Source organism: Mesoplodon mirus (assembly GCF_964341445.2).
Source record: "Mesoplodon mirus genome assembly, chromosome: 5".
Lineage (NCBI taxonomy): Eukaryota > Metazoa > Chordata > Mammalia > Artiodactyla > Ziphiidae > Mesoplodon > Mesoplodon mirus.
Window position 1 is genome coordinate 176017996 of NC_138980.1, and position 27026 is coordinate 176045021.

The 27026-nt window shown below is 48.2% G+C and overlaps 1 protein-coding gene across 1 annotated transcript; it reads left to right on the forward strand.

The window, feature by feature from the left end:
• The first annotated feature begins 1656 nt into the window (after positions 1–1656).
• On the forward strand, positions 1657–25347 carry CMBL (carboxymethylenebutenolidase homolog). The gene is made up of 6 exons (XM_082620328.1): positions 1657–1892; positions 14409–14642; positions 16653–16760; positions 20312–20454; positions 23130–23221; positions 24390–25347. Exons 2-6 carry the CDS (start codon positions 14428–14430, stop codon positions 24567–24569), a joined length of 738 nt encoding a protein of 245 aa, XP_082476454.1. The 5' UTR covers positions 1657–1892; positions 14409–14427; the 3' UTR covers positions 24570–25347.
• Positions 25348–27026: the final 1679 nt, after the last annotated feature.

Sequence of the window (27026 nt, forward strand, 5' to 3'; positions counted from 1 at the left end):
CTGTGGTTTAATAAACCCTCCAGGGGATTCTCATGCGTGCTAAAGTTTGAGAACCAAACCTAGTCTAATCCCTCATTTCGTAGTTAAGGAAAACGAGTCTAAGGAGAAGGGACACGTCTTTGGTTTAATGCAAGGAGATGGACAGAGGAGGCAGCCTCTCCTTGCACTCAGGTGTTTTGAGCGGAGAACACTCACAGCCTGCCTTGAGAAACCTCAGGTTACTACACTTGTGAAAGCAAGGTTTTCATCAACTAGAAGATGTTACATGATCCAGTGACCCAGTTTGTAGTACAAAATGCCAAAGGAATCATTTTTTTAGGAGTGCAGATTAAGGAAAATCAAGAGCTGTAGCACTTAAGCAAGCTTCATGACGAAGAATTCTGAAAGCTGGAAAGGATTTGCATAAATGGAAAGAGAGAGGGCGGCCCTCTCCCCAAAGTGGGGAGACCACAGGGAGGAAGAGGCAGGACAACGGAGATTCCAGCCAGGTTCAGGGGGAAGGTGCACGTTAAGACAAAGAGGAGACTGTGAGAGGGGTCTGGGAGATAGCTTTAGGAAACTAGGTGGGAAAACAGTAGATATAAATTGTGTTTGAACGCTGTAGCAGAGGTGTACCTTATAATATAGCACTGTCTCATAATATTGGAATCCACTGCACAACTTTGCCAACTGACACTGATTTGGAGGCAACTTTTTTTTTTTTTTTTGTGGTATGCGGTCCTCTCACTGTTGTGGCCTCTCCCGTTGCGGAGCACAGGCTCTGGACGCGCAGGCTCAGCGACCATGGCTCATAGGCCCAGCCGCTCCGTGGCATGTGGGATCCTCCCAGCCCGGGGCACGAACCCGTGTCCCGTGCATCAGCAGGCGGACTCTCAACCACTGCGCCACCAGGGAAGCCCTGTGTGAACTTTTCAAAAACTTTCTTTTGAACTAGTTTTAACACCTGCCTGGTTTTCTCATTAATTAATGAGTACTGTAAAGTTTTCAACACAGGTCATTTTTATATCTGTGTGAGCATCATGATTTTACCTTTTTCTGAAAATTGCCCTTGAACAATCAGATTAAGTCTCACAAACTTTACCTCTCGAGGTTTTTTATATTACTGATTTGCCATCCCTCTGCAGAAAAGATCCCTTAAGAAAAAGTCACCCTCAATCAGAATTCACACCTTTTCCAACTGGAAGCGTCTTAACTAGTGAGGCTCTATCTCAGGGGTCATGAGATTTTTGGTGAAATTCTTGTGGCGTCAAGAAGCTGCTGCTACTTTTCCCTCTGTCACTTATTTTCCTAATCAACATTTCTTCCGGTTTTCTTTCTTAACCTTCCTCTGTAGCCAATTGAATTGGTTATCACAATCTTAGGTGACCAGACAAAATATGCAGTGGCGGCGGAGGGAGGGAGGTCAAGTATGAATATGTAGCCATCTACTGTTTAAAATAGCCTAATTTTGATTTACAGTAAAGAAGTCACAGGTCTCAGGAGCCAGGCGCACATGTAAATTTCATAGGCGGCCTGTCTTCCTCCTCCCGGTCTCCCTCCCCCCCTCCTTGTCTCCCTCCGCCTCCCCTCCCCCTCCCTCTCTCCCTCCCCTCCCTCTCCCTCCCCTCCCTCCCTCTCCCTCCTCCCCTCCTTCCCTCTTCCTCCCGACCTCCCCTCCCTGCCCCTCCCTCCGGCTCCAGCCTTCCCGGGAGGCCGGGAATCCAGGACAGCCACTGGTCCACCGGGATCCCACCGCCCTCCGCCACCGCGTCCACTTCCGTCCCCGAAGGAGGCGCCTCCCCCTCGGCTTGCCCCTGACCGTCTCCCCTGTGTCCCGCGGGGCTGCGGCGTTGCCCGCTCCGGTCCGGCCTCCTCCGCGCGTAAGGACAGCGACCTTCAGGCAGTTGGACGAGGTACGTGCGCTTCGCGAGCCCGGGAACGCGCTGCAGGTCCGCTCTGCTCTAACTTGCGCATGCGTTTGCTTGAGGCAAAGGTCTTTGCCATGTGCACAGGTCATGAACCTATTAAAGTCCACTTTCAACACCTGGTTTTATCAAAGCAGTACATTGTCACTGCAGAAAAGCAACCCCGCCATCCTACTTTGGCATATTTCCCTGTATTGTTTAGCCATACATTTTGAATAGACAGTTGAAATCATACTGTATGTAAACGTGTATTCCTTTTTTTCCATTTAACACTATGTCATGATCCTTTCCTCCGTGCCATTAAATACTCTTTGTAACCGTTTTCCTACAGTTGAACATTTTGGTCGTATAATTCTTACTACTGATATAAAAGTATGGGGGGAAAATGAGCGTATCTGCATCCAGCTCATTCTCCACATTTTGCAGCCTTTATTAAGGATGGCTGTTAAGAGAGGCGGGTCTGGTCTAGATGTGTAGCGTCCAGGATGCTGGGTCCGTGTTGCCAGGAGAGACTGTACCGTTCCCACACGGCCATGTGGGTCAGGAGGTGAAGCGGTGGCCTCTCCCAGGCCTTGCTGATGCTGGGCACTGCGATTTAGGGCTCCTTGCTGATGGAAATGCCACCTGTTGTTTTCAAAGCCCATTTAAAGTAAGGTGGTCAGAAGTGAGCCCTGTGGGTATCTGCGGGAACGCCATCCAGGCCTCACAACAGTCCAAGAAAAGGCCAGAGGCAGCCACATGATTGGCAGTTCACAGGCCAATCTAGCTTCATCCCATCTAGTTTTCTAATTAATGCTGTCAAGACCGTGTACCCTTTGGAAAACACAATCATGATTACTGAAAAATAAAAATAATTGGAAGGGGCTTCCCTGGTGGTGCAGTGGTTGAGAGTCCGCCTGCCGATGCAGGGGACACGGGTTCGTGCCCCTGTCCGGGAAGATCCCACATGCCGCAGAGCGGCTGGGCCCGTGAGCCATGGCCACTGGGGCTGCGCATCCGGAGCCTGTGCTCCACAACGGGAGAGGCCACAACAGTGAGAGGCCCGCGTACCACACACACACACAAAAAAAATTGGAGGAGTTGATGTTCACAGAACCATCTAAGGGTGAGGAGCGCCCTGCCTTCCCTGCTGCAAGATGGAAGATCAATTGACATGCAAGTTACAGTGTTTACCCAGTAAAGGAAACCCCCAGCCTTCCCCTGCAGCCACCTTCGGGGTCCTGTATTATTATTTCTTAGTGTTGTTTTCGATGCCCTTTCAGGTGTTTCCATTTCTAAAGCTCTGAGGCTGCCAGCATTTTATTCCTAGACTTCTTTGCTTGTTGCATTCCCATCAACATCAATCCCCTTCAGTTATCAAAATCTGCTTCCCTATTTCTTTTGGAGATCTTCATTGCTTTGGGAAGTGTGACTTCTGAGTTATTTAAATCCTTGGGGGTATGAAAGCAGGAAACCACACTAGCTCAACCATACTTTACCACCCCTTTCTAGCTTTCTGCCCTCCAGTGAGAAAAGGGGAATGTTCAATTACACAGTTAAAAGATAATTTTCAGCAAAAGGCAAAATCATGACTAATACAGATAGAAAAACGAGCGTGTGTTAAAGATTCTATTTTATTCATTAAAGAGGGAACAAGGCAGGTCTTATAACTGGTTCAGAAAAAGAAGTCAAGAAACACAAATTTGTTTGGAGTAAAAGAATGCCTCTGGATGGTACATCTTAGGAAAGGGGGGAGGGCACAGCAGCCCCTTGGAATTTGCAGATCAAACATGCACCAGTGATCCCCATAGGTCTTGACTTACAATTTTGTGGAGGCATTTGCTGTGTGAAGGAGGACTGGAGGGTGTCAAAGAAAATATTATTCATTCGTGACACTTGTTAAAGAACGGTAAGGCAGGGCTTCCCTGATGGCGCAGTGGTTGAGAGTCTGCCTGCCGATGCAGGGGACACGGGTTCGTGCCCCGGTCCGGGAAGATCCCACATGCCGCGGAGCGGCTGGGCCCGTGAGCCATGGCCGCTGAGCCTGCGCATCTGGAGCCTGTGCTCCGCAACAGGAGAGGCCACAACAGTGAGAGGCCCGTGTACAGCAAAAAAAAAAAAACGGTAAGGCAGACCCTATTCAGGACCCTCGTGATAGGGGCAGGGACCACTCCAGTAGGAGAGAGACACTGGGCTCAACTCTGAATATAAGAAAAAGTGGGAGTTTCTAGCCAAGGGGCAGAGTAGGGGGTCAGTGGATGGAAATAAAGGGATTCCAGCTAAGCTGACCTAACCGGATTCTTGCAGAAGACAAGCCAGGGTGATCGAACATCACCTGGGGGATGATGCAGGATGAGGAAGCGAATCAGATAGGAGGCTGGAGGATTCTGCTGAACCGACTTAGCAGGATTCTTACTAAAACTGGACAAAGCCCCAAAGTCAGGGCCTAGTTGAGAAGAGAGTTCAGAGGATCCTGACTAGAGTTCGGTCAAGGAGAGAATCTTTGTCAAGGGACCAGAAAAATCAGTCTGTAGGGAACGGGTCTCGCAGTCATTCACAGTTATGTGGGATCTTGCATGGGTGTTATGGGGGAATCAGGTACTTTAGGGCTGCATCCTGGGTGGCATTGACAAAGAATGTACCCATCAGGGTCTCCTCTGCTGGAGCATGTCCTGGCCATCCTCTGTGTCAAAGAGAACCCTGACTTCTGGAGGCGTTACTGGTGGAAACCACAGATCTGATCTCAGGGTGGCTGGAGTGTGTTGCCAAGTCCACCTGACGTGATACAGAAAAGTGCTTCTTGGTACATTTTTTGAGGACCCCACCATACATGTCAGACCCACAGTCCCATCCCCTTACAGAAGGAAACCTTATCCCTCACCGTGACCTTATAATGTCATAGAAGAAACTCTGTGTTTCAATGGAAAAGTACCCATCGACTATAGCCCACCCTTCCGTGCTGTCTGATTCTAGCCCTGTTCATTGTATTTGAGCTGTTTTGCAGCTCTGTGAAAGTTGGGGGTAACTGATAGGTTTGTAAATTCTGTCCGGTCTGGTGGAGAATTAATTGGCTTCCTCCCCTACTGTGGAAACATTGGTTTTGTCTCCATTTACAATTCATCTCAACATCCCTCTACTCCATATAGATTAGAGCTCTTTTCTTTTTTCCTTAGAACCAGTGGTAACATCTGCCTTATTTCCTCCTATCATATGAGTAAAATACAATCCTTAATGTGAATTCATTTTGGTAATTGTATAGGAGTCATAGTTTTACTTTTTTTCCGAAAATTGTGGTTTAACGAATGTGTCATTTGGGAGGGAAAAGAGCCCAAATCTTGAAATATATATACAGAAAGTTTACGTATAGTACAATCAGTAGAGTGTCAAGGGTATGTTTCCCAAGGCTCTTGCCCACAGAGAGACTGTCTGCCTTGCCCACTGTGGCCTTGGCCCGGGACACACTGGCTGGGCTTGGCTGCTGTGCCCCGTGAAGTGTCTGGCAGGAGTCCAGCCTTCATGTGTGGCACATCCAGTCCTCCCCAGCCAACACCCCTTTCTGTGGGAGAAAAGCCTTTCAGGATCAGTTCAGAGAGTGGCTGTCTTGGCTGTAAACATTCCTTTTGCAAAATGGATAGCAATTGAAGGTAAGTAAAAAGATTCGGATTCAAGGCTGCTTGTTTTCTGTAGTCTCGCATCCCCATAGGACAGCCCAGGCAAGAAATCAGCCTGAGGAATAGGTTCTCAGCAAGTAATGTGCAGTGGGACATAAAGTTTACTGCTGTTGATACTGGATTGTTCTGACTTCTCTTATAATAGTTCTATAATGTAGTTTATGGAAACAAAACTATGAAAAATACCATCAAACTTTTCTTTGATCAAATGACTAGCTCTTAATTTCTCTTTCCTTAAAATTCAGTTATTTCTAGTTATGAGCATTTAGAACATTCTGGAAAGTACAGGATATAATGTAATAGCCACCTATAGTCACATGACGCAGATTTATTAAAAAAAAAGATATTAACATTTTGTCCTGAGCTTCCCTGGTGGCGCAGTGGTTAAGAATCTGCCTGCCAATGCAGGGGACAGGGGTTCAAGCCCTGGTCCGGGAAGATCCCACATGCCACGGAGCAACTAAGCCTGTGTGCCACAACCACTGAGCCTGCGCTCTAGAGTCCGTGAGCCACAACTGCCGAGCCTGCGTGCCACAACTACTGAAGCCCGCACGCCTAGAGCCCGTGCTCTGCAACAAGAGAAGCCACCACAATGAGAAGCCCGTGCACCACAACGAAAAGCAACCCCTGCTCGCTGCAACTAGAGAAAGCTGGCACGCAGCAACACAGACCCAACGCAGCCAAAAATAAATAATATAAAATAATTAATTAATTTAAAAATATGTATTATTCGGGGGTTTTAGTATTTACTTAGCATCAAAAAACATTGTCTCTCTTTTTTTTAAACATCTTTATTGGAGTATAATTGCTTTACATTGTTGCGTTAGTTTCTGATGTATAACAAAGTGAATCAGCTATACATATACATATATCCCCATACCTCCTCCCTCTTGTGTCTCCCTCCCACCCTCCCTATCCCACCCCTCTAGGTGGTCACAAAGCACTGAGCTGATCTCCCTGTGCTATGTGGCTGCTTCCCACTAGCTATCTATTTTACATTTGGTAGTGTATATATGTCCACGCCACTCTCTCACTTTGTCACAGCTTACCCTTCCCCGCCCCCCCGTCCTCAAGTCCATTCTCTACATCTGCGTCTTTATTCCTGTCCTGCCCCTAGGTTCTTCAGAACCACTCTTGTTTGTTTTTTTTTTTAGATTCCATATATATGTGTTAGCATATGGTATTTGTTTTTCTCTTTCTGACTTACTTCACTCTGTATGACAGACTCTAGGTCCATCCACCTCACTACAAATAACTCAATCTCATTTCTTTCATTGTCTCTTTATATAGCATTATGTTTTTGAGATTTACTGTATTGATAAATATATATGGAATTTGCTCATTGAACCGCTATGTAATGTTCTTTTTTTTTTTTTTTTTTGCCGTACGCGGGCCTCTCACTGTTGTGGCCTCTTCCGTTGCGGAGCACAGGCTCCGGACGCGCAGGCTCAGTGGCCATGGCTCACGGGCCCAGCCACTCCGCGGCATGTGGGATCTTCCCGGACCGGGGCACGAACCCGTGTCCCCTGCATTGGCAGGCGGACTCTCAACCACTGCGCCACCAGGGGAGCCCTGTAATGTTCTTTTTAGGAGTGTATTAGCTGTAACAAATTACCGCAAGCTGGGTGACTTAAGACAGCAGAAATTTATTCTCTCACTGTCTGGAGGCCAGAAATCTGAAATGAAGATGTTGGCAGGGCCGTGCTCTTCCTGAAACCTGGAGAGGAGAGATTTTCCTTGTCTCTCGCCTGGCTTCTGGTGGTTGCTGGCAGTTCTTGGTGTTCCTTGGCTTGTGGCTGCATCCCCTCCAAACTCTGCCTGTGTCTTCCATGGCTGTCTCTCCATGTGTGTCTGTGTCTGTATCCAAATTTCTCTCTCTTCTTCTAAGGACACCAGCCATTAATTAGATTAGCACCTACCTTCATCAGGATGACCTTGTCTTTAACCTGATTCCTCTGCAGAGTCCCTATTTCCAAATAAGGTCACGTTCACAGGTTCTGTGGGTTAGGACTTGAACAGTATCTTTTTTGGGGGACACAGTTCAACCCACGACAGTGAATAAATGGCAACGTATCTCATTCTCCTGATGGTCGTTATATTGCTTGCAATTGTTGCCACATTTTGGTGGCAAGAACAGCCTTGCATACCCACTGCATGTGTCTGTGTGTACACACACACACACACACACACACACACACACACGAGTGTGACATTCTCTAGGGAATACACCAGTGGGGGGATTTCTGAGTTGCAGGGTGTGTTCATCATTGCCTTTGCTGAACTGGTTCCCAGAGTATGTATCAGTTTGCACTCCCTTCCGTTTCCCTACTTGGGCACCATCTCTTGGTGTAAATAGACTTATTGCCAATCTGCAAGAGGTAAAATGGTATCTTGTTGTTCTTGTTATAATTTCCTTAAATACCAGTGAGGTTGTGTATATTTTCACATGTTTACGGGCCATTCAGGTGTAACCTTTTGTGAATTGCCTCCTATCTTTGGAGCATTTTCTATTGGGGCTGTCTTTTGTTTGTTAATTTCTAAGAATTCTTCATATATTTTATCTGGATACTACAGCCTCTGCTTTGAAAATAATTTCTTCTTTTAGTCTGTATCTTGTTTTCTCACTTTTTTACAGAGACTTTTATCTTACAGTGTTTAAAATTTAATAAAAGTTTGAAAGCTTTTTGTTGTGGGAAATCTCAAGCATGTATGGAAGTCGAGAGGGGCTTCCCCGGTGGCACAGTGGTTGAGAATCCACCTGCCAACTCAGGGGACACGGCTTCAATCCCTGGTCCGGGAAGATCCCACATGTGGCGGAGCAGCTAAGCCCATGTGCCACAACTACTGAGCCTGCGCTCTTGAGCCCGCGAGCCACAACTACTGAGCCTGCGTGCTGCAAGTACTGAAGCCTGTGCTCCAAGAGCCGATGCTCCACAGCAAGAGAAGCCACCACAGTAAGAAGCCATGCACCGCAACGAAGAGTAGCCCCCACTTGCTGCAACTGGAGAAAGCCTGCGTGCAGCAGTGGAAACCCAACACAGCCAAAACTAAATAAATAAAATAAATAAATTAAAGAAAAAGAAAAAGAAAGTTGAGAGACTAGTACAATGGACGCTCCTGAACCACCCAGTTCCAGCACTGTCAGTACTTAGGCTCTCTCCCGCAATGTCCACAGCCTACTGGGAAAGTCCCAGTACATACATCAGCACGTAGCTATAAAAGATAAGGACTCCTTAAAAGAACAAATCACTGTTATAACACTATTCCTCCTTCCCTGCCCCCCCCAGTAAAATGATTCTCAATATTATCAAATATCCAGTCAGTTCAATTTTCCCCAATTTTCTTATGTGTTTTTTACAGTTGGCTACTGCTATGGACTGAATTGTGTCCCCCAAATTTACATGTGGAAGATGGCATTGGGAGGCGGGGCCTTTGGGAGGCAATTAGGTTTAGATGGGGTCATGAGGGTGGGGGCCCCCTAATGGGATTCGTGCCTTTAAAGGAGGCTGACAGGATCGCTGTGTGTGGTAGGCAGTGACTCACAGGGATTTGTTTTCTCACCTGGGTTGCTTGGTGTCCATCCTACCTCCCAAGGAGCCACAGAGCCCTCCTGCCCCTGTCATGACCCGGCAGAGCCCCATCTGTTCTGCCGGCCCCTCCCTGCCTGCACCCTGCAGCTGGACCTGGCTGGAGGACACGGCCTTGCTGACCCTGCCTATGTCCTGGGCCCTCATTTTCCACTTCTATTCTCCCCTCCAACCTCCTCCTTCTTCTACCCTGATCTGTTGACTCTGCTTCTTAGTTCTCTGAGCAAACAGATGCAGGTGGGAGCATCCACAACCTCCCTCCTGGCATCACCCACACACCTGTGTCTATGTCCTCACCCTCTGCCTTCTCTCCCAGGGCTGTGGGACGACCTGCCCAGTGCCTCCTCTGCTGTGCTGGCCTCACCCCTCTCTCCAGAGACCATTGGTTGCCTCCCCATGGTACATTCTCATCCACAAGCCAATATGCTGACATTTCTTCCATGAAGAAAAAGAAAAAAAAAGACTTGTTTCCACATCTTCCCTCCATCTTTTGCTCACTCTCTTTTTTAGGACTGGTGACAGTCTAGAGAGAGCTTTCTGTTTTTCCTGTCTCCCCATCTCTCTTCTGTATCAGCCCCCGGCAGTCCCGCCCTCCCCGCTCCTGCAAACCTGTTCTGGATGCCCTCAGCCTGACTTCCACCGTGCAGAGCCTGGTGGGCAACCCTGTCTGCACCCTTGGGTCTTCCTGCAGAATGTTGCATGGTCTACACTCTCCCTTTCTTTCTTTCTTTTTTATAAAAATTAATTAATTATTTTTGGTGCATACACGCTTTTTCTTTTTTTTTTTTAAAGTATAGTGGATTTACAATGTTGTGTTAGTTTCAGGTGTACAGCAAAGTGATTCCGTTATGCTTACACTCTCCCGTTCTTTTTTTTTTTTTTTCCGGTACGCGGGCCTCTCAGTGTTGTGGCCTCTCCCGTTGTGGAGCACAGGCTCCGGACGCGCAGGCTCAGTGGCCATGGCTCACGGGCCCAGCCGCTCCACGGCATGTGGGATCTTCCCGGACAGGGGCACGAACCCGTGTCCCCTGCATCGGCAGGCGGACTCTCAACCACTGCGCCACCAGGGAAGCCCCTACACTCCTCCGTTCTTGAAGTCCTTCTTTGGCTTGGCTCCTGGACACCACACCTGGGGTTTCCTCCTCTCTCACTGGCCCATCCTTCTCAGACACAGTCACTAGTCCCTTTTTGCCTCCCCAAAAGAAGTCTTAAGTACTGAAGGACCCCAGGGCTCCATCTTCTGCATTCTTCTTTATTGTTATTCCCTGAATGATGTGATTCACTCTCAAGGTTCTAAATACTGTGTTCAGCTGATTCTCATTATTCACAGAAGTTATGTTCGGTAAAGTTGCTGTGAATGCTGAACTAGCTGCTAGCGGAGCACAGGGAAATGTAGTCGGTTCCTGCGAGCCTCTGGTCACGTCTCCATCAACTCATCAATACTTAACCTTGTTTTGTTTGTGTTTCTGTATGAAGAAACACAATGTATATTTACTACATATTGTTGATTCATTAACATTGACTCATGGCCAGCATCAGTGTGACTCACACCTGAACAAAGCTCGTCTAACACGTATTTTCTCTGTAAGGCACATCACAGCCTTCTTGCACTTCGATCTCTAGATGGCACTTTAGCACTGCCCATGAAATCACCAACAAATAGCACAAAATTACCAAACGTGTGGCACTAAATAAACCATGAGAAGGACACTTGTTTACAGCGTGAGAGCTGAAACAGGAAGACAGAGCACAGCCTTGTTCGACCTTGACTGGGAACGTGCATCTCAGTGACTCAGATTTTTTGTGGCTCTACACAGATTTGTGGATGATGCAAATGCCCGGCAAGAATTGATTTTGGAGTTATGAATAAATGTAGCAAGGAGGAAAATTCATGAACACAGAATCTGCAAATAACGAGGTTCGACGACTGTGTGTGCTGCTCACTCTCAAATGCGTATCCTCAGCTTGGACCCCTGCCCTGAACTGGTGTCTTGTTATCCAGCTGGGCGCTGGCTGCTGGCCATGAATGTGAACGTCTCATAGACATTTCGAACGGCTGATGCCACAGCCTGAAGTCCTGGTCTCCTCAAACCTGCTCTTCGGCACTCTCCCCTTTCATTTAGACATTCCATCCTTTTCCAGTTGCTCAAGCAAAAGACCTAGTCACCACTGACTCCTTTTTGTTAAATATCCTATGCATGACATCTGTCAGCAGAACCAATTGGCTGCACCTGAAAAATCTATCTAGACCCTGACCTTTCTCGCTCTTTTCACCATTACCATTCTCGTGGCAAGAATTTGGCTTTTTCAGTGTGAGATTGAAGCTGCTGGAGGATTCTGGGAAAAGCAGTGTTCCCCACCACGCCCTCTCCCTGATATTTCTGTTCCAACTACACTGTTCCTTGTTGTTCCTCAAAAACCGGAAGAAAGTGAACACTTGTGACCACCTAGATTCAACAGTTGTTTGCAATTTGCCATAATTGCTTTATGTTTCTGTCTGTATGTCTGTGCACGTGTGTTTTATAATGATTTGAGGGTAAATTGCAGATGTTGAGACTTCATCCCCTACTTGAGCACACATATTTTAAAAATAAGAACATTCTCCTACGTAACTTCTATTACCACACCGTAGAAAATCAATATTAATTCGTAATAGCCACTATCATCCATATTCACTTCCTCACTTGTTCCCCAAGTGTCTCTTACAGCGGTTCTTAACTTGGAACCAGGATGTAGTCAAGATTCACATGGCGTATTTGATTTCATTTCTCTTTAATCTCTTTTAATCTCGAGCTGTCTCATCACCTTTTTTTTTTTCTTTTATATTGATTTTTGAAGTTAGGAATTTTTTCCTCTCTTTCATTCTGCATATTTGTCAGTTTTTTCTGTTTCTAAATTTATTAGCATAAAGTTGTTTATACTAATTTTTTGTGATTTTTTTAAAGGGAAACATCTGTACTTACGTCACCTTTTTCATTCCACATATTGTTATGCTGTCGTGGTTGTTGTGTGTCTTTATCATTCTTTCCTTTTTATTGATCGGGTTTGCTGGAGATATACCTATTTTATAACTTCGAAAATCAGATTTTAATCACTTTCTGTTTCTCCGTTGTTTATGTTCATCTCCTTATTTTCTCCTTTGGGGTGTATTCTAATTTTTCCCCTCACTTCTTGAATTGAATGCTTAACTTATTTCCATTCTTCCCTTTTGTCTAATACATGCAATTGAAGAGGATCAAAGGATGCCACCCTCAAATATGGCACTTTGGCGTATTGATTATTTTGAGCTGAAGGCAATTAGGAAAGAGCAGATGCAAAAAGAGTTTTTCTCCCTCCCCCTTTCTGCCTAAAATTAGGGCATAAATTCCCTCTCCCCCCATGAGGGGAGCAACTCTTATCACCAGATTCCCCATATATTTCCCAGTCATGCCTCCACAATTTATCACCCTTTGTTAAGATGCTGTATAAACCATGTGTCTAACTGCTTCTTGGGTTTTCACTTCTTTTCTGCAAAACACCTGTGTGCTAAAAATTAAAAATATGAATAACGTGTATGCTTTTTCTCCTGTCAATCTGACTTTTGTCGGTTAAATTCACAGGCCCTCAGTTGCTGAACCTAGGAGGGTAGGGGAAAGTGGTTTTCTCTCTGACTGCAATCTAGGGTATCAATATTTCTCTAAGTACCAGTGTATTGTTTCAACTTTTTGCTACAGAGTGTTTTCATTGTAATTCGGTTCTAAACCTTTTGAATGTTTATTGTCATTTCTTCATTGTGCTAATATAACATATTTTATATAAAATTTTTGTTGACTTGTGGGTTAATATGTGGGCAGTTTGGTAGCTGTTCACATCTGCTTGAAAAGACTGTATATTCTCTAATTGCTAGTGAAGAGATCTCTATCTTTGGGTTCAGGCTTCCTAGTTTTTCCTTTCCAAGGAAACCTCTTTGAATTAAAAACAAAAATTTAATTAGAGAATCTGTCTCAAACAGTGAATTTAATATATTTACATTTGTTTGGATTTATTTCAGCCCACATTGTTTTTTGCTTTATGGTCGATAGGTTTACTGTTCTTTTTCTTCTCCTTTCCTGCTGTTTGTTTGGTCAAGTGTGTTTGGGTCTCTTCCTCATTTCTACCCCCATTCCCACATCAGTCTTCCTGATGAGTGTTTATTTGGAGCACTTCCTCCTGTGAAGCTATTTGTAGTAAGCATCTCTTCAGTGGGAAGCATTTTTCGGCCTGGATTGTGAAAGTCTTGCATTTGTTTCTGCCAGGTGCCCAGGGATTTCACTGCCCCGGGTCCGCTGTTCCGTCAGTTTCTCAGCCTAGGTATTCCTACTTCAAAAGGATGGTGCAGATTTGGGGGGTTGGTTTTTGTGTTGCTGTTGCTGAAGACTTTACATTCATTTATTTTCCAGTTTTATTTTATATTTTATTTTTTTATGGTTTCTTTTTTCCTTTCCTGGGCTTCCTTACCATATTCCTAGGCTTGGTTGGCAGAGTTTTTCTTTTTTCTTTTGTTGTTTGTTTTTAATTTTCTCCACTAAATATGAACCTTGGAGGGCTCAGACCTTGTGTGGGAAAGTCTCAGTTACAAATCCCTGTCGCAAGGGGTCTCAAGGCCTCACTGGACACAGAGTCCTAAGCACTGGTTAGGTGAGGGCCTGTCTCTGGGTCTGGCCCTGTCCCCAGCATCCTGGCTCCTTTACATCCTCTCCTGCCATCCTGACCCTGACCTCCAGTTTCCTCTCTCACCCGGGGATGGGGGTTGCTTCCTTTTCCCTCTGAGCTCCACCATTTTAACTTTTATTTGTTGGTTGCATTCACTCTGGTATTTCTACTGTTTGTAATGGGAATGGATTCTTTTTCTTTTTTTTTTTTTTTTTGGCGGTACGCGGGCTTCTCACTGTTGTGGCCTCTCCCGTTACGGAGCACAGGCTCCGGATGCGCAGGCTCAGCGGCCATGGCTCACGGGCCCAGCCGCTCCGCGGCATGTGGGATCCTTCCGGACCGGGGCGTGAACCCGTGTCCCCTGCATCAGCAGGTGGACTCTCAACCACTGCGCCACCAGGGAAGCCTGGGAATGGATTCTTATTAGCTTAATCTTATTACCCAGAACCAGAAGTTATCATTGATTTCTTACATGAATACACTGTAAGTATAGTTAAAATTAATTTTTTCCTGTACTCTTGATTTTAGTTTTCTCATTGTTTATAATCTTTGAATGTGCCCCACTCAGAGTGTAATGCATGCGTCTCTCTCTGTAGCCTGACTTAAATATCTCCAATGGCTAACGAAGCTCATCCTTGTCCATGTGACATTGGCCATAGGATAGAGTACGGAGGGTTGGGGCATGAAGTTCAAGTTGAGCACATCAAGGCTTATCTCACCAAATCCCCCGTTGACGCTGGCAAAGCTGTGATTGTCATTCAAGATATATTCGGCTGGCAATTACCCAATACCAGGTATATGGCGGACATGATTTCAGGAAATGGATACACGTACGTATAAAATTCTTCTTCTTTTTTTTGCTTAAATTCATGTACATTTCTGTATTTTGTTCCCTTCAAAGGAAATGAAACCAAAAAACCCTGAGTATATTCTGATGTACATTATCTATTTTCTTATCTCACTGGGGTGCAGGTAAATGGAGACTGTCACATACGACAGTCAGTGTCCAGTGGAAGCCAGCTGCTCCCAACCCAATGTCTGGGCTTCAGGTCCTCCTAGGATGGCTAGCCCTATAGACTTGTTGGGCACTGAGAGAGTTATTTCCCGATGCGAGGCCCTGCGCAGACACTGGTACAGGACACCGGGGGCAGAACTCGCCAGCTCTGAAATGGATCCATTACTTGGCCCCTGAAGCATCTCTGCCTGGGGTCAGCTTTCACACACAGGGCACACGTAGTTATCCTGGTCTGAATTAGACTGGCTTCCAGAGCTGGCAGAGTGAGACCTCGGCTCCCAAAGGCTGTCTCTTCGTCACGTTGTGTGACCATGGCCACCTTTGGTGACTGCCGTCACCTGCTTGCCCCGCACCGCTGTGCTGTTGGTAGCAGCTTCAGTAAAGCACGGAGGAGAGAGAGGAGGGACCATCCCTGGCAGTCCAGCTTCACTCAGCGTAACACTCAGCAAGCCCTGAGTGTGGTGCACCCCAACTCCCTTTGTTTTCTTAAAAAGAGGAGCTGAAAACCAAAGCGTGCGCCTATCTCGTTTTCCTACAAAGAGAGACCCATTTAAAGGAAGCACACCCACTGCCGTGTGATGCAATTTCCTGTTGACTGGAAAGAGGACGTCCATTTAGTTTTCCCTTTTTCATGCCCGCACGTTTCTTCTTGTACATGAGGCAACTTAACTTTCCAGGGGCAATACCAGTCATAAAAACAATAGCCAGCCCTGGTTGCTTTCTGGCTCCGCCAAACCCGGCACTAGGGCTTTCCCCGGGGTAGTTACCCTTCATCCTTCCAACAACCCGGACAAGGCGGGGCTGTCACTGTTCCCATTTTGATGGTTAGGAAACCCGGACATGAAGGCAGAGGTCTCAGTTGCCCCAGGTCACCCGCTGCAGCGAGGAGACTGGATGGGACGGTGGCGTCTGTTGTCTTGGGTGGGTCCATTAGCTGGAGACAGAACATAAAAGTGAGTAAAGATGCCTGTGACTTACAAAGCCTCTCACCCTTATCTAAGTATTTTGCCTTCAGAATAATCCTCTGAGGGTGCACGGCTCTGTTAGATCATCAAGAAAAAGAGACTAAAAGTGATTAAGTGACTTGTTAAGGTTTCAGGGCAGAACGGGGCAGTACTGGGACCTGAACTTAGATTCTTCTGACCCAGATTTCAGTGTTCTTCCCACCCCTGCAGAGAGGCTGTGTTCCTGCATCCATGGCCGTGACCTTTACTTCCGGAACCGGCTCTCTGGCGGGGGCCGCGTTGCCCCACCCCAAAGGAAGGTTGACATGGACCCCGCAAGCTGGCTTGTCTGCTCCGCAGCCCCTTTTAGAGCCTGCATGAGACCAAACCCTCCGGGCAGGACATTGTGCCCTGCTGGCATCCTGGGCGGAGGTTGGGAAATTGCTTGGTCATGGTGACTGGGCCGCTCACCAGGTGTGCTCTCTGGCCTGAGGCTAATGCGAAAGGCCAGCTGAGAGGTGCGACTCCTCAGGGGCAGGAGGGGAGCCTGTGTCCGCCAGCCCAGGCTCTTGCCGCCCGGGAACCCTTGTCCTGGGCGTCACAGCTAGCGGAGAGTGTGCACGGCCGAGGCCTCGGCATTTCAGACGGGCTGGGCTCTCGGCTGGCTGCCAGAGGCCCTGCACCTTTGGTTGTGAAATCCGAGATGCCCTGGCCTGGAGCCAGTTGGCCTCTTTGCTGCGATCACAGCTGGCCCTCGTGACCACTACCTTTCTTCTCCTGTGGTCCAGAACCGCCAACGTGACAAGTTCTTAATGAACAGAAGCAAATATGGAGTCCCAGCAGCTCTGAAACTAAGAAATATGAATGTCCCTATTTTACAGAACCATTGTTCCAGACTTCTTTGTGGGACAGGAGCCGTGGCACCCCTCAGGGGACTGGTCCACCTTCCCGGAGTGGTTGAAGACAAGAGATGCCAGAAGGATCGATAAGTAAGTCCCAAGTATGTTAGCAGCCAGCGTGGCTGTCTTGGTGGCGCCCCAGGGCCCCCGGAGCAAGAGGCAGGAGGGAGAGAAGGGCTCGGCTTCCTGGGTCACCCACCCACCTGCCCTCCCTCCCGCCGTGTACGACCTCAGAGGCCACGGCTCGCAGAGTCCTTCCTGAGGCGTAAAGGAAACCGATTTCGTTTAGCACAGTCTTTGCAGCGGAGGGTTGGTTAGAAACCAACAAGTACCCTGCTGGCCAGTAAGTTCACTTGCTTTCCTCTCTGGGAAATGCTTCGTGGCACCAATGCTGAGAGAGCTTCCTTGACGTACCTGGGGGTCCCATTTTCCTTGACAGTTGGGCTATATGGGTCCATAGATCAACACTCCCTCCTTCCCCTCTGGTTGCAGAACCAGTTGAAACAACAGGCAGAGAAGAGAGACTAGAGAACACGTCAGCCCCACTTGCACTTCGCTGATTGGAAACTGAGGCCCCAAGTGCCATCCCCTCCCCCCAGAAATGCCACCCTCCCACCCCCTGCCTCGGGGAAACTGGGTCTTTAGACCAGACCCACCAGACCAGGACTGCGGTCTTGCCAGGGTCCAGGAACTGTGGGAAGGAAAGGGGGGCCGATCCCCCAGGATTGCAGCCTTTTATTAAATTGGCTCCAGCCAGTCCAGAAGCAAGGACCGGAGGGTTCAGCTGCCACTCAGATCCCCTCTTCTTGGTCTGGAGGAATAAGGATGGAGCGGGGAAAGAGGCAGGGATGTTCTCTAGTGCCAAGCTCCTCCTGCACAGGAAAACCTGAGCCCAGGGCAAAGGGGTCCCCCAGCCCTAGCCCCTGACTCACCGTGACCAGGCATCCTCCCGATCGCTGGCCTCTCCCATCGTCGGACGTCCTCCTGTCACGCCCGGGAGCCTCGTGTTTGATAAGCTGTCCCCCAAGCCCAGGTTGGGGCAGCTGCTGATAACACAGCCCTCTGCCTGTGGCCACTTGGTCCCTGGAACTCTCTGCTGCTCCAGAGCTGACGCCAGGGCTGCTGGCCCGTCCAGCTCCTGAGCCGGTGGACCCCGGGCAGACCTGTGTCCACGGCCCGCAGGGGCCTCACCTCCTTCCGCATACTCCACGGGGCCAGACTCTCCTGCGCTCCAGCCACCCTCTTTCTGCGGGCCTATGCCGAGCAGCAGTGCTCCGCGGCTCAGGCCAGTGTCCCCCTCGGCTATCTGCACAGTCCGTCAGACCAGGGAGATGCTGCAGGCTGCCCTGGGGGCTCTCAGCTTGCCAGGCTGTCAGCAAGGGGGAACCTCGGGGTCTTGCCAGCGGCGGGAGGTGCGAAGCACCTTGTCTTAAGTCCCACCCTGGGGAGTCTCACCGCAGGGGTGTGGAGGCCTGGCTCCTTCACCCGGGTCGGGCGCCGCCCCAGCTCCAAGTTCCCCAGTTGAGGCTTTTGTGGCGACCACACCACAGCCCAGCTTCTCTCTCTGCCCGGCTTCCTCCCTTGCCTTCCCCAGGGTGGACTCTGAGATCACTGGGGACCCAACTTCCCGCACCTTTATCCATTTCCAGGCCTCCCTCCCAGGGACTCAGACTGCAAGCCCAGGAAAAACAAGATGAAGCAAGAAGTTACGAGTAAAATACAAGTAGAAACACAAGAGACCCAGAGAGCCTGTGATGAGAATATGAAATTCAGCTTTGCGTGGAGGGGAATAGTTAGGACATTTTGAGGAAGAGCCTTGTGGGGCTGCCTTCTATTTGTGAGCGCAAATCAGGGTGATCCTTTTTGGCGGGCATTAGAGCAGCCCAGAGGTACCTCTCCACAGGGGATAAGGAGAGCCACGCATTTTAAATCAACATGAGACATAAAATGGAGACACTAACTTGGAAATTAGACTGAAGTCCTTGTGTCTAGTCAAGTATCTTTTGTTTGAAAGAAAACCCATCTTGAATGCTTACTGCTTAAGCAGTCATGGAATTTATTGGCTTAGTACCGAAAAGAGGTAATATCTGGCTTCAAGCAGAGGTTGGTCTATAGCTCAGAAGGTATCCCCAGGATTCGACCTCCCAACATCCCGCAGCACCCTTGTCTGATGCTGGCTGCATTGTCAGGCAGCATTTGCCTCTGGGTGGCAAGATGGCTGCAGCAGCTCCAGCCTCCCATTGGCTCCTTTCCCAGCAACCCAGCAAAATTCTCATTTTTTTTTTGTCCTGATGGTTATGACTGGGTCACAAGTCCATCCTTGAACCAATCGTTGTGGCTAGAGATTGCTATGCTGTGATTGGTCAGGCCAGAGCCACATACTCCCCTCCTGGAACTGAGCCCCCCAAAGTATATGGACCGAGCATGGGGAAGGGAGGTTCATCCAAAGCTAAGTTCTGGTGTTCCCAGGAAAGTGGGGAATATACTCGGCAACAAAAGCCAAGATAGGTTCACTTGAGTCAGTTAAAGAACGTTTATAGAAATTCCCGCTTCCTTCTTGTCCCCTCCAGTCAAGGCAGTTATTCTTAAGATCAAAGCATTCGAGAAAAACTGAAAAAACAAAATAACAAAAACTATTTCTTATTCCATTTTACTTTACAGAATTACTTAATTACAGCTATTCTAACATTATGAAAATAACTACTTACACAGAGAATGGTATGATACATATGTTTAAGTGTGTTCAAAGATATCTTACGATTAAAAGAAGAACGTGCAATAGAATTGCTTTCTCCTTTTTTTTTTTTTTTTTCCCTTAATTGCAAACAGACAGCGTTTATTCCTTATCAGATCCAGCAGAACTTTCCGGGCCGGCCTTGCAGCACTACCTCCATTTTGGCATCGTGCTTCTAGTTGCAGAAGCTGTATGAGTTCCAGACAACCAATTTGCAAATGAACCATTTGCAAGGCCAGAGCCACTGTTCCCCGTCCCCTCGGGCTTGCCTCTTCCTCGTGGCTTTCCAAATACTGCTGTGCCCTTTGGGCACGGGAGGAAACAGGCGATGCACAGTTAGGGTGTCGGGCAGGGGGATGGAATGTGCCGAGTCAGACAGAGCTGGGGAGCTGCCTCCTGGTTGAGTCTCTCTCCCTGTTGAGAGAGAGGAGATGAAGGAGCTCCCTGGGGCTGGATCTTGGGATCAAGCCCTAGAGCCGCGCTGTGGCCTTGGGCTTTGATCTCTCCTGAGGCTGTGGAAGGCTGTTGCTCAAGATGGTCTGATTTGTGCCACCCTGTCAGGTGGTTGGAAGAGGCTGGGCTTGGCAGGGAGACTTGCCGGGGAGAGATGTCACTTGTTACTCGTCACCGGGCAGGAGGTGGTGAGGACGGAGCTCTGAAAGTAGGAATCTCAGAACCTCAGGGAACAGCTGCTGAGAAAGCCCTGTTACCGCTCGTGCCTGCTGCCCAGTGTACCTTCAAGGGGCCACAAAATACCTCGTTTGTGTTTTTTTTGGCTGTGCCAGAAGCTTGCTGGATCTTAGTTCCCCCACCAGGGACTGAACCCAGGCTCCGGCAGTGAAAGCGCGGAGTCCTAACTACTGGACCACCAGGGAATTCCCCTCGAATAACTTTTCTTTCCTTCTAGAGAAGTTGACGCGGTCTTGAAGTATCTGAAACAACGTTGTCATGCCAAGAAAATTGCCGTCGTGGGATTCTGCTGGGGTGGAGTTGCTGTCCATCACATGATGATGAAATACCCAGAATTCAGGGCAGGAGTGTCCATCTACGGTAAACCTGCCTTGTACATTTTTGGTGTCGTGGGATTCTGCTGGGGTGGAGTTGCTGTCCATCACATGATGATGAAATACCCAGAATTCAGGGCAGGGGTGTCCATCTATGGTAAACCTCCCTTGTGCATTTTTACACAATGAAAACGGGAGGAGGGGTTGAGTGACAAAGGCCATGAGTCTCTTCCCAAACTGAGGGTCCTGGTGTAACACAAACCCCAGTGGAGCAGAGATGGCCTATCTTAAGGAATTGGTTTTAAAAATCTGAAGGTAGAGGCGGAAGTATGTAATATCTAACCAGGGGGAACCCGGGTCCTGACAGTGTGCCTTTGGGAAAATCCCCTAATCCGAGGGCTCAATTTCTTCACCTAGGATGAAGGGGATAACTTTCTTTCTGTGATAATGGTTAATATCAAGCAATATTTTTATGAGCAACAGCTGTGAAAAGATTTTTCCAAGATATGACTAATTCTCAACTACTCATGCATGCATGCAGTCCTGCATGCACACACACACACACACTATATATATATATATATATATATATATATATATATACATGCATATATGTGTATATATATGCAAACAGGGAAAGGGAAAACCCACTCTAAAATAGCAACATAAACATTTCATCCAAACAAACCAAATGTATCACACCAATGACATAAGAACATTATATCTGTGTATAGAAATGGTTACTAAGTGAGGCTATGGAAACGTCCGACCTTGGCTTTCTTTCATGATAGTATATCCAACAGTTATACTAATGATTCTTATTTGGCTTAATGGTTCCTCACTGCGGTATTTTCACTTACTTTTAGCATTAAAAAAACCCTTTACCTGTTTACTTGCTCAAAGGCAGTAGCAAGCTGCCAGTTGCCGCTGTGCACAATGGGGCTGGCAGCCCTCGCGGCGCCTTTGTGTGAATTAGCACTAGGCGCTCCGGAGTGGACTGCTCGCCGGCGCCCCCTCGTGGCCGCCGCTGCGCAGTGCGCGACTGCGGAGCCGGGCGGGACTTGGAGCCCAGGGGCCTCAAAGCGCTGTGCAGCCACCTAACGTGGCCTTCACAGCATAGGGCGGAAAGCGTGGCCCTCTTGCCCGTGGCTCCCTGCATGCTAGAGAGGAGTTACAGCTAAGGGGAGGCTCTCCGGGTTACTTGGCTTTGCTATACTGCCAACAGGAAATGGAAAACAATTTTTTCTCCTTCGTACTGACTGGGATTCTCTATGACCACCCTTGAGTCAGGCTCCGCTGTGAGTCCTCTTTCTGAGTAGGTCCTGACCTTGGGCTCGCTCCTTGGCCCACTGGGTCAGTTTAGCGAGAACTCCCCGCCCTTGATATGTGATCAAATTCCTCATGTCCTCCCCCTCGATGCCTTGTCACCCTGGCCTGCCTTCAGCAAAGGCTTTGTCAAATATTGTCTGGCCAGAATCCCTGTACCCCGATGATTCCTTAGTCATTTTCCATCCACCGGCCCCCATCCTGCTCCGTGGTGGTAAATCCCACTTGTCCTCGCATTTGGGGTTGAGTCTGGTGTCCCTCCCTCACTGCAAACCCTCGTTGCCTTGGTCTCCTCGAATAAAATCTTCCTTACCGTCTTTGACAAGTGCCAGAATAATCTTTTCTTTTTTAAAATAAATTTATTTATTTTATTTATTTATTTTTGCCTGTGTTGCATCTTCGTTGCTGAGCGCGGGCTTTCTCTAGTTGCGGCGAGCGGGGGCTACTCTTCCTTGTGGCTTCTCATTGCGGTGGCTTCTCTTGCTGCGCAGCACGGGCTCTAGGCGCACCGGCTTCAGTAGTTGTGGTGCGTGGGCTCAGTACTTGTGGCATGCAGGCTCAGTAGTTGTGGCTTGTGGGCTCTAGAGTGCAGGCTCAGTGGTGGTGGCGCACGGGCTTAGCTGCTCCGCAGCATGTGGGATCTTCCCGGAGCAGGGAGTGAACCCGTGTCCCCTGCATTGGCAGGCGGACTCCCAACCACTGCGCCACCAGGGAAGCCCAGAATAATCTTTTCTTTAGAACTCCTCTCGTCTCAGAATGACAGTGGAGTTTGAAACTTCTACTTATTTTCCTATAGGAGTGGGCACACTCAAAGTTGTCTGAATCCCCAAAGTCCAACATGCTTTTGACTAAATGATCTCTAAAATTCTGAAGGCACTTTAGAAGGATGAAAACTAATTATTATGAATGACCTGCTGGGACCCGCTGCTGTGCCCAGGGACTTCACACACGTGGTCTCCTCTGAGTACAAATACCCCATCAAACACTGACGAACCTTGGGGCTTGAGTAAACCGTGAGAAACTTCCAGAACAGGGGTGGTCAGATGGTCCAGATTAGAAAGTTATCACCTCTTAGTAAATGAAGGCACATCCCAAGAGGGAGCATTTTTCAGGCTGCTCCGTATCTTTACCTGCCAAGCAGCCGGCCAGGTCTACAGCCATCATTTAATGGCCTGATTCCTGGTGAGTGAGGTAGAGAGAAGGGAGCTCAGACTCAGTAACCTTCTCTTTGAGCCCAGTTTTATAGAACAGGCCACTTTTGTGGAATTGCTAAAAAGATGAGACACAAAACCCCCAAAGCACATGTTTTCCTTTGAAAAATCTAACTCACGTCGTTTTCTGTGGCACATGTACGGGAGTCATACCCTGTGTCCCTGTCCCGCCCCCATTCTCCAGGCATCATCAAAGACTCTGAAGACGTGTACAAATTAAAGAGCCCCACATTGTTCATTTTTGCTGAAAACGATGCTGTGATTCCTCTTGAGCAGGTAAGTTGGCATCTTAACTCTTCTCGTCTCTGTGTTTAATAGCAGGACTTGACATTTTGGGGAAAACATCCCGAAGGATTCATTTGCTGCTCCAAATATGTTTCAACATTAAAGTTTTAAAGGTGTGTTTTATCGGGGACTTTGAGGGGGACTGTAACCCCCTCAGGGCTCCTGCCATGGCTGGATGGCTGGTTACTTCCCTGCCCGTGCCCCCTCTACGTGGAACCCATGAGTTATCATCATAAGACCTCTGTCCTTAAAGACACAAATCCGTTTGTTTTTTTTAATTAAAAAAATTTTTTATTGAAGTATAGTTGATGTACCATGTCGTGTTAGTTTCAGGCGTACGGCACAGTGATTCGGTTATACATAAAAACTATATATATACATATATGTATATGTATATATCCCTTTTCAGATCCTTTTCCCTCATAGGTAATTACAAAATATGGAGTATAGCTGCCCGTGCTATACAGTAGGTCCTTGTTGGTTATCTATTTTATATAGAGTAGTGAAGACACAGCTATATTAAATCCAGTATGTTGATAAGGAAAAGGCAGACGGAAACTGTGGCTCAAAAGCAGTTGTTTAGAAATTACTGTTGTTATTCATAACTGGTACATTTTATTGATATGTTTTAAACAACTTATATTTGAATCTATTGAATTACATATTGAATACGTTGAATATGGTATATGCAAATAGATTGAAGTATATACTGAATAATATATAAATATATTAATACAATTTCAAATAATTGACGATGTATCTTTTTAAAAAGTATTTATTTTATTTTTATTTATTTGGTGGCACCGGGTCTTAGTTGCGGCACGTGGGCTCCTTAGTTGCAGCATGCGTGTGAGATCTAGTTCCCTGACCAGGGATCGAACCCAGGCCCCCTGCATTGGGAGCACAGAGTCTTAACCACTGCACCACCAGGGAACTCCCCTGATGTATCATTTTTATATCGCTCTGAATTCTCTCCTTTGCCAGAGGTGAGGACTGTGCCGGTTGTAAAATTAAAAGTGAAAAATTCATGATAGCCATGGAAATTAATTTAAAGCACAGATGTTAAAGCTCTTTGATGAGCATTCAGGGAAGATTTGGAGAATGGAAAATATTGCTAGAGGGTTAAAGTCCTATCATCATGAAATCTTTTGCCAACCAGGTCTCTTTGCTGACTCAGAAGTTGAAAGAAAACTGCAAAGTGGAATATCAAATTAAAACGTTTTCTGGGCAGACACACGGGTTCGTGCATCGTAAGAGAGAAGATTGTTCGCCTGAAGACAAGCCCTATATTGATGAGGCGAGAAGGAGCTTGCTCGAGTGGCTGAACAAGTACGTGTAGCCAAGGCCAAGGGCAAACTTTCTCAAAATAGCTCGCATCCAGAAATTTGCTTTGAAATGCTTAGATCATTTGATTTCATTTTCACTTTACAGAAGATGAATCAAGGAATCCTGAAATTCATCTGAAACACAAATTCAGTGTGAAAAGTTAATGTATGAAATACTTTAACCTTTAACATGTGCATAAATAAAAATTTTAACAACAGGTCAGGACCTGAAGAATTTGGATGGTAGAGTAATGTCCTAACTATTAGTAAAAACCTAGAGCTATCCAGGGACCAGCTCACAGCTCGGGTATGGCCTTCTGGCCTTGAATTGAGCACATCCTCTAAAACGAATAATTTGGCAAAACCGTGAAGAGCCTGAAATGTAAACTCAGGTAAAGCCCACCTTAATTGGACTTTTATCTCTGTCTTAATACAGATGAATTTGTCATGTTCATATATTGCACTGAGAAATTTTGAGATTAAAATAGGGTTTTAATGACTGACCTAATCATATCAAGCTAAAGACTTAATTTTTCAGTTTTTGAATTTGTGGCTTTTTCTAAAAGCTAATAAAAAACGATGGATGAGAGTTGCCATCCAGCTCTCTGCTAGGCAGTGGTGTTTCAGACAGTGACGTTTTCGGGTTCCTGGGGCTGGGGTGGCATCACAAATCTCTCCTGTGTTCAACCAGAAGGGTGGTGTCAAGGGTAAAGTTTCAGTTTTTACATTTAAATTAATTAAAATCACATCAAATCGAAGCCCCAGCTCCTCAGTAGCCCTCACAAGTCAAGCCCTCCGTAACCACGGGTGGCGGGTGGGAACCGCACTGGGCGTGCGTGTCTGCACTGGTCAGGCCACTTCACATGCTGTGGCTGCATCCTGCTGATGCTCAGTTAACCCCGTCATCCCCCACGTGACAGCCCAGCGGTCGTCCTCAGTCCCGGCCCAGAGGATCTCTCTACCTGGCCAAGTGCTCACTAGAGCAGGTAGCCGTCCTTCCCGCTGGCCCGCAGGCTCTGCAGATGCTGAAGGGCTACCTTGTTCCCCACCGGGCCGGCCCTGCAGGAGGCTCTCACCAGGTGGGGCTGCGGGGAGGGGGCCGGCTTGGGTCCTGGGTGGAGGGTGAGCTTTCAGCCCAACGTGCATGGCTGACTGGGGGCCGTTTCTTGTCAGGGCTGGGGCTCCGGGAGGGAAATCGGGGAAATTTCTCATCTGGAAGCCGGGGAGCAAGGAGATCCCGGCAGCCTCGGGGAGCCACCCCTCATCTTCCGTGGTCGCTGGGCCTGCAGAGGCCCCGGGAAGGGGTGCGGGCTGACTGTCGTTTGTCCCGGGCTGGGCCAGAGGCCGGGCAGCGGTGGGTGGGGAGTGGAGAGGAGGTGAGGGCGCGGGGAACCAGGCTGGCTGTAGAGGAGATGAGAGGCGCGAGGGAAGAGCCCAGGCCTCAGGACCCAGAGGGGCTTGACTTGCTCTGCTTTTTAAGGGGGGCTACTTGGTGGAGGGTGCGAGGGGTCTGAGGTGCAGTGGAGAGGTCCTGTCAGGCCGGGGGACCTCAGCTCTCAGGGTGAACCTGTCCAAGAGCCCTGACTCACCTCTGCTCCATGCCCACGGCTGCTGGAGGGGGCTCCCATCACGGTCCCTCCGGGGCACCAGGCCGGAGTGGCCGCCTGGAATAACGCACCTGGCTGTGCTGAGAGGAGGGCACCCTGGAGGGCCCTGCGTGGCTGGTCAACGCGCTGGCCTGGAGGTGACGCTTCTCTCCCCTCACTGGCCTGAGCTGCTCACACGGCCCCACTGGTCACAGAATCTGGAAGCGCGATCCCGTCGGGTGCCCAGAAAGGGCCACGTGTTGGCGAGGCTCACTCGTGGCTACCCGAGATGGGGAACTGAGGAAGCAAGCTTGAGAGGAGATGGAATCTAGGGTAACGCCCACCCCCGCCCAACGACAGGAGTGTATGTTTCCTACTGCTGCTGTGACAGATGATCACAAACTTTGTGGCTTAAAGGCAAATGTGTTATTCCGTCGGCTCAGCTGTTTTTGCTGCTCTGGGTCTCACAAGGCCAAAGTCCAGCTGTTGGCTCGTTAGGCTCCCTTCAGGTCTGGGAAGGATCCACTTCCAAATACAGCTGACCCTTGAACAACAGGCCTGGACTGCGTGTGTCCACTTGCAGGTGGATATTTTCCAACAGTATAAACACGGCAGCACTACACGATTCGCAGCTGGTTGAATCCTTGGCTGCGGGACCGAGTGTATGGAGGGCCAAAGGGCCGGCTGTAAGTCACTCAGGGGTCTTCACCTGCACAGGTGGGCGGCGCCCCTAACCCGTGCTGTTCAAGGACCAAGTGTGCACCCCAGTGTTTGCCACAGCTGTCCCTTGCGGTTCGGGACCGAGGCCCCGTTTCCTTCCTCGGTCCCTTCAGGCCTGTCTTCAGGGCCTGCACACGTCCCTGCATCTCAGGGCCAGCAGGGGGG